This window comes from Mercenaria mercenaria, chromosome 4 (genome assembly GCF_021730395.1).
Source record: "Mercenaria mercenaria strain notata chromosome 4, MADL_Memer_1, whole genome shotgun sequence".
NCBI classification, from domain to species: domain Eukaryota; kingdom Metazoa; phylum Mollusca; class Bivalvia; order Venerida; family Veneridae; genus Mercenaria; species Mercenaria mercenaria.
In genome coordinates this window covers 72,321,897-72,334,303 of record NC_069364.1, presented here as the reverse complement: position 1 = coordinate 72,334,303, position 12,407 = coordinate 72,321,897, and the positions used below count along the sequence as shown (strand labels likewise).

The following is a 12,407-nucleotide window of genomic DNA, read 5'->3' as shown; positions in this document are numbered from 1 at the left end:
TGTTTCTTTCCTTTTATATGTAGTACAATCAAGCAGTCAGTTACATTGTGTATGGATTTTATCAACGTGTCATATACAAATTGGTCTTTTGCAATATGGATATGTTGAATAAGAACAAAGTTGCCTTATATGTTAAATAATAAGAGAATTAAGGTACATGTTGTAGAGATTTTACCTCAAAAATTTAGATTCGTCTTTACAGATGTTTTGCACTGTAAAATGATAGCCAAGTGCACCAATTTACTAAACGTATTTATGCTTTTATATGTTGAATAAGAACAAAGTTGCGTTATACGTTGGATATGAACAGAATTGAGGTTTATGTTGAATAAGGACAGAATTGAGGTTTATGTTGAATAAGGACAAAGATAAGGTACATGCTGAATAAGGACCAAGTTAAGGTACATGCTGTATAAGGAGAAAGATAAGGTACATGTTGAATAAGGACAAAGGTAAGGTACATGTTGAATAAGGACCGAGTTAAGGTACATGTTGAATAAGGACAAAGATAAGGTACATATTGAATAAGGACAAAGATAAGGTACATGTTGAATGAGGACAGAGTTAAGGTACATGTTGAATAAGGACAAAGATAAGGTACATGTTGAATAAGGACAGAGTTAAGGTACATGTTGAATAAGGACAGAGACAAGGTACATGTTGAATAAGGACTAAGATAAGGTACATGTTGAATAAGGACAAAGATAAGGTACATGTTGAATAAGGACAGAGTTAAGGTACATGTTGAATAAGGACAGAGTTAAGGTACATGTTGAATAAGGACAGAGATAAGGTACATGTTGAATAAGGACAAAGATAAGGTACATATTGAATAAGGACAAGGATAAGGTACATGTTGAATAAGGACAAAGATAAGGTACATGTTGAATAAGGACAGAGATAAGGTACATGTAATGATGTTGAATAAGGACAGAGATAAGGTACGTGTTGAATAAGGAGTTAAGGTACATGTTGAATAAGGACAAAGATAAGGTACTTGTTGAATAAGGACAAAGTTGAGTTTTGCAAGATTTACGAAATGATATCCTTACAATACAATACTATGCTGCAGAATGGTCATGGGAAGTACATGTATTTACATCAACACCGTTTTAACTAGAGTCGTATTATTATGGAGATACCAACGTATAGGTACAGAATTAGGCCTGGTTTCCTGTGCAGTGAGAAGCAATCTTATTTGCTTGTAAATAGTATATGCAGTGTGCAACTGATGCAGATGTGTCTTGCTTACCTGTATATAGCTGGACGGCTACCATATATACCATTAGCGGCTGGTGAAACTCTTAAGTCAAACACAGTATAATCTGTAGTGGATGTTTTAACTACTTCATCCCTGAAAACACCTATAATCATAGGACAATATGCTGGACCGGACTTAGTGCCAGTAACCTACCTTTGTTAGAGCCAACATAGTAGTCCTTTGGTAACACTAATGGTCCTTTGGTTACACTAAGTACGAAACTAGGGGTCGTAGATCTCGAGCCCGCGCACCTACAGCTAAACATTGGTAACATTGAGATGCGAGTCCCGTGTATGGGCACTAAACTTCTGTATCTTGCGCTATCCTTCCACTAACATTAACAGTTAATTGGAGGAGTCGCCCATACCAGGGTCTTTCAAAAATGAATTTTGAGTGACCCTGCCTATACAGATTACCGGTGGCATTATAAATAATTAACAAACAAACTACCCTCGTTGGTAGTGGCATCATGCTCGTGAGTTTATATATATATTCTTTTTGAATGGCGTTCTACAGTAAGGAAGAGTTTCTAATTTTTTTGAAAATCAGCATTAAACTCATCAAAAAAGCTCATATTTTTACGAGTTCTTGATGTATAAATGTATTTATGTTTGATTATTGAGGTAGGAAGGGATATGTTGTAATTAAAACGCTTTGACGTAAGGGTAATTCATTGCCATTTAGCCGTTCGATCGAGTACCAAGCACTTTGATAACGTCTATTATTTTACACTTATTAACCATATCTAGCGTAAAATATCCAGTAATGATCATACATGTTCTGTACACGTTTTATAAACCAGAAACTCGAGTAATGCAATACCAGCCTTTATGGTTATACCATTAACCATGTAACCCGATAGGAATAATTATATTTTATCGTAAATAATTTATTTATAATCATGTATTCAGTTACAAACGAAATTAAGTGTAAAATAATAGACGTTATCAAAGTTTATACTCTCGCTGGCGATAAGAAAAACATTCTCTCAATATAATTTATTTATACAAGTTTTTCACTTAACCTGACCCAGTTACGGCGTATCAGTCCTAAACAACATAATTTTGATGTGGAGTAGGGTTTCAGTCGTATAATATAGTTTACATATGCGCAATATTTCAGCCATAACAATAATTGCAATAATAATGGGCCGCTATTTCCTGCTGAAACGTTGTTTTCAAGAGTTAGGAACGCAATTTCTATAGCTATAATAATATTGCTTAACAGCAACGCGCTGAGGCAATATCAAATCAATATAGAATTATAGCCCAGGCCTATCTAATTATTCAGAACGTTTCGAAATGGAATTTACAGTAAAGATACTGCATCTAATAAAATTATTATGTTCGGAGCTGTAACCATAGCAACGAGCACGAAATCCAATTTAATCACCAGTACATCTGTGTTATTTAGTTTAGAAGAAATAACTAGGACCTAACAAAGAGAGTTTTTTTTCTGATGGGGCAATAATAATTTCAACGGGACATTAGAAGAACGAGAACGACAAAAATAAGTTTTATCATTCGGAAAAGCTGATTTTTGATTCAACTGCAAGAAGGACCTTTGTCACGAAACTTTGGTAAGTTTAACTTTTATTTGAAATTAAAAGAAAATTATATTATTTAAATGTAATTTTTAAGTTTATTGATTGTAATTTGATTCATAAGAAAGCTATTTTCCACCAGCGAAAATACTTTCAAGTAAAGCTGTTATCTCTACATATTTTATCCACTCTTAATCTTGTGTTTATTTAAATTTGAAGTTACTTGATACTTCAAAACGTTTTCATAATATTAAAACTTAAAATTTGAAATGGACAAAGGTTAAAGATGATTTTGTTTAGTATAGTATGTTGTTTTAAAGAAGAAATGCTATTGAAGACTGGTGTTAATTCTCAATGCGGCTGTTCGCAATGGACAGCGCACTGTGTGCTTATTGAATATTTAATGCGCGCATTAACTGTGAAGTGGGCGGTACTGCGGTAGTATAGAGGCTTGAAAATGGGTTCGAATCTTTTATATTGCATGTGTCACTTAACAGTAACTAAGATGATTACAACTATAGTGATTATATCCGTTTCTCACGATATACTTCTAATTTAGACCTTTCTTAATACTGCTTTATTTTCTATTTTCTTCGTCTTTTAACTCATTATTAACTATTATTCAGTCCATACATAGAAAGTCAGTGATGTAGGGATTAATTTCGCCTTCAACTGTATCGAATTCCGGACAACCGCCTCAAAAATGTTGTAAGAAATATATTCAACGCAAAAATGCTCTATCTGATGTTTTTTTCCCAAAACATATGCCTGACGGGAAATTGTATACTTACATGTACTCGACCGACCTCACAAATAAATTAAATTACCATGCCTGTTTAAATATCGCTCGGATGTTAAGCCTGTTTGTAATTTTCAGCCTTTAAATATTTACTTTTATTCGTTTATAATATTTGAAGAATTTTATGTGAAACTCTTTTTGATTAAGTAATAAAAACTCAAAAGTCTAAATATTATTGTTTGATGTTCAACATAATAATATCTTAATCAAACACGTGTTGCATTTTTTCCCCGTTTGTACTTTATATATTTCATGTTTTCGGAAACATCAAAATGCCGCGTGCACTATTAGTGCAAATGTATCTAACATAATTATGTAAAAATAAAGTGTTATAGTCGCTCTCCTTGACATGTACATAAAATAAAATAGCATTACTTTGACCAGTATTTGCCACTAGCTAATTAACTTTGTCAGAGCAGGGACCCATAGAACGTTATCTGAAATATGATTGTAACAAATTTATCGTTATGAAAATACCATTATCTCGATTCATTTATACAAGATCACGTGGCCCGGTATAATAAACATAAAATGCCATTTATGCTATAAAGTAAATTATATTCGTCCTGATAAAGTTTCCTTCAAATAAATCGATTGTATTTGTTCACGACATTTATGAGATTGGACCGAGCTGGGCTAATAAATTTTGACGTATCCATTAGGATTATACGAAATTTGTGGATGTGAATTAGGTAAAACATATTTTTATTCTTTTTGCGTGTACTGCATTTACTGAAAGAAGCTATTCTTTTCTTAAAGAATGTTATATTGGTTAATTAAGTAAACACGGTGCATTTTTATTGGATCCGTGAGTAATAAAACTAGAGGGTGACCTTTCGGACAAGGTGATGTATACCGTTGACAGTGCTGAGGCGGTATGTCAGGCTCATTCGGTATTTGAACGTACCATACTTTGATCTAAGTCGTAATTACTAATTAGTATTGTTAAAGTTCCTGTCTTTTCTATGTAGTAACTTAAGAAAAAGATATTTTATCTGTATCACTGTTTGGCAGGCTGTCAGCTGTTTTACAAGAACACACGTTTATTGAATTCAGTATTATTGAAACATTGTTATTAAAACGTTGTATTAATTCCCTCCAGATGATATGTCCATGTGAAGATGATGGAAGCGGATGAGAACACCCGGATGATGATACAGCTGGCATCCATGATGATGCAAAATCAGACAGCAATGAGGGAGACCCAGACGCAGCTCGAAGCCGCGGCATCCAGGGAAACTTCTGTGGAACCAAATGGGTCACAGAATAAAAAGCAAGCACCTAGTCCAACTGCACTCCAGTCTGGTACTAATCCCGCTACATTTGGTATGGATCCAAAACTTATGGCAGAGTTTGCTCGACAGATAGTTATGAATGCGAACAACTTAGCGGGTCAAGATACGGCGCAAAAACGGAACCCGACGGAAAAACCCGCCACAATAGCGCAGATTATACAGTCGCAACAAAAGGGACAGTCCACGACAGCGAAAAATACCAGTGAAGGCAAAATATTTGTATATAATCAACTCCCTGATGCGAATGTTTCTCAGACAAATGGTGATTTGAAGCCAGATTTGAACACGCTTGCAGCTGCAGCGGCAGCGAATGGAACTTTCCAGCATTCTAGCACATCAGGACACACCAGCACCATTGGACCAATCAGAAACAAATATGGCAGAGTACTTAGACCCGGCATTGATAACTTTGGCCGTTTCGAGGCTGTTGCTAACCCAGGACTCATCATGCACGCTATGGAATTACTACGGCAAAAAGATAAGAAGAAACGGGGACCAAAAGAAAAAGAGACATTTTCAGTGTTTATGTATTGTCTACCAGACAAGAACTCGAAACTTCCCAAGTTTTCCTCACTAGATCCAATTGAGAGGGCGCTTGTAGATCAACATCAACAAGAAGGATATGGTAAGTGAAGAACGTTTTTTTCCCTTTTCACAGTTCACATCACCTTTTAGTTCTACCGTTTAAACTATATATACAGTGAAACAAGTTCAACCGGATCAAACTTTCTTTGGAAACGATTAGTAGGACATGTATCCCATAGTAATAAAATAGAAAGTTACATCTACCGAATACATGTACATCAAAATTTCCAAGAAGGTAAGGACCAAACTTTTTGGTAGGAACATCCCTGTGTTTCCGTACAGTTTATAACAGTTGATACACGCTAACAGTGTTTCAACTGCAAAACTTACACAAATATTGTCGTCTGATGTCACTTACATTCGATGTTCTTCAGTAACGGAGAAATAATTAATTACGTAGGGGTTTGCTTTGAAAGAAGGGTCCATGTGATATTTTTGTTCTATTTTAATACAATGAAACAATATAACGAAGCAGTTTGCCACTTGTTTTAGCTGCTCAAGTGGTTTAACCTGTGTACATTAAGAACGGAAAGAGTGTCGTGCTTAAAGGTGAAAGGAAAGGCCCTGATTTTAAAACCAATGTTTTATCATAGCAATAACTGGCATTAAAAAGAAACTGTCAAAAAATATACACCTTGTAACAAATAAAGACACCTTCAAATTTGTCTTCTATTATTACCAGATGTGTCCAGTTTTGAATTGCAATAATACCTAACTCAAAGCCCGGAGTGAAATCGGCACTGACCCTCGGACAGCTGTGAACCACAAAGCGCGTTCGCTCCAGGGTAAAATAACTGAAGGTCTATGAAATTGTATTGTGATTAAAACAAACACTCGTGGTTTATATAGTTCCCTTACCCAGCATGCCACTTGAAGTTCAGCCAACAAGAAAGGAGTCAGTGGCGCAGTGGTTAGCAGGCTGGACTACAACGCCAGCGGTCCGGGTTCGATTCCCGGTTGCAGCTGATATCTTGACTAGTGTTCAGTGCTAGGTGGTACTGTTTTCAGCAGTATCAGCCTAGACTGAATGCTGGGGAGGTAAATATGACGCCTGCTGTGGGCTCGGCTGGAATAAGTTGTCCCATCCATTCCAGGTGGGGACTTTCGTCGACTACCCACGTTAAACAAGAAACTACCTTTTAAACTTTTATAACAAGAGGACTCTTCGCTCGACTATTCAAAGTACTGTCATTAAATAGGTTAAAATAGTAGACACTAAATAGTAAATAAGTTAAAATAGTAACAGAAACGTAGACATAAACAAGTACAAAATTAACATCACACACAAATTGCCAAGTTGAAAGGGGAATAACTTTGTCAAATAGCAAGCAGAGTTATGGTAATATCATAACATCACAGTGAACAAGCATATGTTTTTTTTTCAATCCATTCACATGCACGGGTGTTTACTGAAATACCAGATTTACATACAAAAACAAAAATGTTAAGTTGAAAATGAAACTAATTCCATGACAATGCAAAAACAATATTATGGCACATACGTACCCTGAGTGCAATTGAAACTCTGGGTTGGGGTCGGGGAGGTGGTGAGGGCGAGGGTAGAATTCTTTCACATGAGGAGGCAATCCAGCTGGCTGGCGGAAGTTCGCTGGTTCTACCCAGGTGCCGCCCGTGCCAGAAATGATGTCCGGAGGAGGCACCTGGGATCTTCATCCACCGTCCTAAGCTAAAAAAATAGCAATATGATCTAGAAACGCAAAAATACTTAAAAATATTTCCAAAAAGGAATAAAACTGAGTAAAAAGGCAAACAGAGTAATGAATTCTGTGCAGTCCATATCAGATTATCTCAGTGAAAAAGTGCGGGAATTTTCAATCAGTTCCCACATGGGGTCACTGAGATACCAGCTCACATACAAAAACTTAAACAAGATTCATTGTTTGATACATGCTCCCCAGAAAATGCTCGACAGAATAATAAATGAAGTCCACAACAGAACTTTAACTCCAGAAAAATACTTGGAAACGGAAGTCGCGGGAATTGCACATGGTCACTTCATTTTGATGGCGTATCGGCTTACCAAGTTTCATTTTATTTGGGTGAACACTGTAGGAGTTGAGAACACAAAGTTCTCATGTAGTTGTAGTATTTCAAAAGTCCAAAAGGGCAGTTATTAAAAAGAAATCAGATAAGAAAGTCCCGAAAATATGCACACGCCCACTTCGTGTTAATGGAGTATACAAAGTTTCAAGTCGAAGCAGGGTTATAACTCCAGAAAAAAATTCAGACATGGAAGTCCCGAAAATTTGCACAATCCACATCATGTTGACGATGTATGCTACATTTAATTTGAACTAGATGTAAGCTGTAGGAGAGGAGTTGAGTACACAAGGCACAGAGGTAGTTCTAATGTGACTAAGCTCAGAAAGGGGGCAGAAATCAAAATAATAATCACTGGGCATTGTAGTCCCGATAATATGCGCATATCAACTTCGTGTTTATGGTGTATACCAAGTTTCTTCTGTATTGGACAGATAATGTAGCAGAAGTTGAGTACCTAAGTTACTAATATAGTTGTGATATTACCAAGTTAGAAAAAAGGGCGTAACTCACAAAGTTTTATTTGAATTGAATGAAAACTGCATGAGCTAGGTACACAAAATAGCATAACTTTGTAAAAGCGGGGAAAAAGGTAATGGAACCTTTGCAATACATGTCAGATCATCACAGTGAACAAGTGTGTGAAGTTTCAATCCTTTCCCAGTACTGGTTGCTGAGATACCAGCTTACATACAAAAAACTTAAAACCAAATCGGGACGCAGACGAACGGATGAGTAGGCTCTGTCCTATTCTTCGAATAGTCGAGTTAAAAATCAGTCCAATCCTTGCCTCTTACAATAATGACATCATTACTAATGTTCCAGAAACATTGTTATCATCGCTGATAAAACGTTAATTTTATGTCGAGAAGCGAACGCGCACGACGTTCAAGATTGCGTACAGAGCTAATTTAACGGACACGAAAAGCGTTTCCAGTGCAGACAATCGCTATAAAGTTTAACATCGTGTTCTGTTGTATAAAGGCAAAAAGGAAGGGCTTCTCAAAACAAACACCCGTCAATAAAGAGTAGTTAATATTCTAATTTTCTTGATTCAAGAACTTTTTGTTGCAAGTAGCTGCAGACGACAATATTTTCTCATTTATTTGGTTATTATTTTGCCTTTGTTTCATAAATATGGTTATGAACTATTCTATTGATGCAATGTCGCTGTCGTTCTGCGCGTCAGTTATAATCTTATCAAATAATTTCTGAATAAATTCTGACAGATGAATAATTCTTTGGAATAAGGACAGTGGCAAAATCTGCGTAAAAGCGCCTACAGTATTGATCATTTACAGCCAGTCAAATATTCATGGAATATTGGAAAACCAAATTACTGGCTGTAATAAATGAATTTTCAAATCATAACTTGAAATAAATGCCAACTCAAAATGCTATTACAAGTAATCAAAATAGGAATTATACTTCACGAAGACAAGAAATCAATGAAAAATCTATTTATCAAAGCCAAGAGCGGTGCGCCGTAAAATCAATCGAAATGTGATTTTATGAGGCTATTGATTAGAAGTAAGCGGAATGTGGAAAATATAAGCGTAATGAAGAAGTATCAAGTAATTTTATGTTATATTAAATTTGTCAATTTACGTCATTACTTGGTATTGGGAAATGTTCGTGGGCAGGACACCGCTAAAAGTAGCAAGAAAAAAACCGATGACTGAAATCTTCTATGAATATCACATCATTACTTTGAATCGTTAGGTCATTTAAATTGATAACAGGCTCCGTTATAGACTTAACTGAAACAATTCTCCGGGAAAAAACTCCAGACAAAAACTGCCGCAAGTAAACTGAGTAACGAAATGCCTAAATCTGGCAAAACATCGTCACATGTACAAGGCAAATCTGCTTGTAGTGTTCGACATGGATGTTCCACTGCCACATAAGTAAATAAAAATTACTGAAAAACATTAATAGCTAAAATGTTCACCAACGATTATATACCCTGTGACTCTAACCCATCATGTATTGGCCTAAAACACAGGATATAAATACAAATGTTTTTCAGGGTACCCATCTCAGGATTATATCAACGGTATACCAAGGAAGACCCAGCTATGTTTGTCATTCGATGAGAAAAAGTTCCATGGATACATGGTTGCTTTGTACCCAAAGCTCGGAGGCCGCCTGTACGACATGTACCGCATTGACAAGACCCGGCGTCTGATCAGAGTAGAGGCCCACTCACCTCGACAACTTAAAGATATGAAATACCAAGGAAGCCTTATTGTTATACCATATGTAAGTTTCTTGTACCCAGGGCCAACAAACATTTTTTTGCAAGAAAATTGTTTTCTTAAATAATGTTTTGGAAGAATTATTGGTTTCACCTCTCTTTACATTAACAAAGGCTTAGACCTATGGAATATCGCTTGCAAAAACACCACTCGGCGTCTGTTTGAAGATGTAGCGTTAGGTTAGTTTCAACAGTTCGACATTTTTTTTCTATTATCTTTGTAGGACACGCAAGAGGACCGACCGGCTGCGGTAATTCACAGAAACTTTGATGATGTGTACAACAATAACAGTGCCCCTTCGCTAGGCAACCCTTTAGCCCTGATGCAAAATTTCAATATTCCTTTAACTAGTCTACCAGAACTGGTTCCAGAGGTATCTGTGAATAGTAAAGTTGACACGAAGAGAGAACTACCCGTGTTCCCAGGACAACCGTTGCCAGTGACAACGGAGATAAATGTGAGTATTCTGAAGTAAGATTTATTAATCAGTGTTATGATGCCTTTTACAGATTTACCTTCCTATCTTATGTAAATAATTAATTTCCATACAACAAAAGAAACTATGATCATTCCGGTTAGAAATTGGGGAAAATGAAATTTTGGACAAAATTCTCATTTAAACTATTAAGTATCCATGCATTGGACCACTGGTTTTCTTGGACATTTCAATTATCGCCTTCTTTCAACGGATGTGATTTTAGGGAAAAGGCAAAGAGAACGGCAGTTGTTGTCCCAAAGAAGATATGGAGACAAACAGCGAGGTTACGGACATCGACTCTGACTTTGGTAAGACCTTACTACATTATTATGTTGCTTAAATTAGACATACATAGATCAGCAGCGATGCTCGATCTTTATTCGAAACACATAAATATAGTATCAGCCCGCTTGATGTCGAAATCGACGTTAAATTGCTACTTCATTAAACACAATTTACACTTTTTGGCTTACTTATTTCCGATTTCGTGTATTACAGATGATGTGAAGATACTGCAAATGGCGCGAGACATGAGGCAACACCTGAAAGAGACCAAGCATATTCACATTAGGCCGGATTCTCTGTTCACCGACATACTTAATGCCTACAGAGAAGACACAAGCTTAGAAAAACACAAGATTTCCGTCTGTTTCCAACCTCACAATTCCCGCGAAAATGGATGTGTTCAAAATGACGACCGAATGGAACCCAGTACCGTGTTTGTCAGTTTTTGGGAAGAAGCGTTCCGAAATCACTTTACTGGAACCCATCATCTTGTTCCCTTGTTAGATCCATCTTCATCCAACGACTTCTTTCAAATCTGCGGAAGGATACTGGTGCATGGTTTAGTATTTGGAAACTATTTCCCTATCCGATTCTCCCCTGCTTGCCTTGCTGCTCTAGTCACAGAGTCCTGTTCTGATCAACTTGCGCTGACATCTTTTTATCAGGCTATGTCAGAGTCAGAGAAAGATGTTTTAGAGACTGCTATTGCTGAACTTAAATCAGGGGCAGAAAATTATTCTGCCAAAATTGAGAGATGTGTGAAAGTAGTTCTAGGGAGTTATGGGTGCAAGAACATTCCAGAATCGTTTGAACTTGATGCAGCCATGATCAGTATTGCAAAGACCTACTTACTTTATCAGCCTCATTGGTCCCTCTGTCAGGTGCGAGCAGGTATGTCTGCAGCAGGATTCGACCTTGCAGAATTAGGCGAAGAAGATGTCATTCAGCTCTATCAACACCTTACCCCCTCTGTGCCAACTATCTTGCAGCGAGTCTGCTACCACCCTGCTGAATCCAGCAAGAGCGAAGACAAAGTCAAAGTTTTCTTCGAGCAGTATTTGCATAAAATTTCTAGAAATGCGCTGCAGAAATTTCTTCAGCAGTGGTGCGGTTTTGACTGTTTGTGCGTCAGAAAGCTTACAGTGAAATTCACAGATGACGAGTCCGTCTCCGTGTTTACACCAAAGGACAACACCGTGCACTTGCCACAAGCATGTACCTCCTTGCAAGAAATGTCTCAGGTTTTTGAAATTCATGTTCCCACCATAACTACAGAAAGCAGAAACGCTTGGGAATATACTTTGTGACGAAATTGTAACATTAAGTATGCATGAGAGCGCGAGCACGTGTGTGTACTAACGTCACTGCTATTGCTATACCAGACAAGCAAAAAATGAATAGAGAAACGTTATGCAAGAGGATCTATATTGTGTTATTTTGCACTGACAACAATATTGTGAACAATATTACGTGAAGTTATCTGGTTATACAATTTAGAGATGTTCATACCTTAATTAAAACAATGGAGAAAGTATAATGCCATATAAATGTACTATAACGTGTAACAGATCTGACTTTTCATTTGTCAAGGTAACAAACTGTTTAATATTATGAAATAGAAAATAATGTCAGGCAAAGTTACTCTTTACAGACTAACTTGATTGTATAACATTCTGTATATATGTATATAAGTATGTACACTTATTCCCTGGGACCAAACCCATCACAAAACCATTTGACTTTTTTCAAATTTATTTCAGTCATTAATTGATTTTTTCCTAGTCATAAAATTTCCAAAGTAAATAGCATGCAATGAATGAATAAAACAATACCCATAAAACA

General features: G+C 36.6%; 1 protein-coding gene across 2 annotated transcripts; it reads left to right on the top strand.

Annotated features, from left to right (window-relative positions):
* Positions 1-2,380: 2,380 nt before the first annotated feature.
* Positions 2,381-12,407, top strand: LOC123552120 (uncharacterized). 2 transcript variants are annotated; one of them, XM_045341513.2, is made up of 6 exons: positions 2,381-2,840; positions 4,706-5,523; positions 9,574-9,806; positions 10,026-10,259; positions 10,504-10,588; positions 10,779-12,407. In XM_045341513.2, exons 2-6 carry the CDS (start codon positions 4,725-4,727, stop codon positions 11,870-11,872), a joined length of 2,445 nt encoding a protein of 814 aa, XP_045197448.2. In that variant the 5' UTR covers positions 2,381-2,840; positions 4,706-4,724; the 3' UTR covers positions 11,873-12,407. The 2 variants fall into 2 exon arrangements, with proteins under 2 accessions (XP_045197448.2, XP_045197449.2); XM_045341514.2 differs by lacking the exon at positions 2,381-2,840 and adding an exon at positions 3,675-4,295.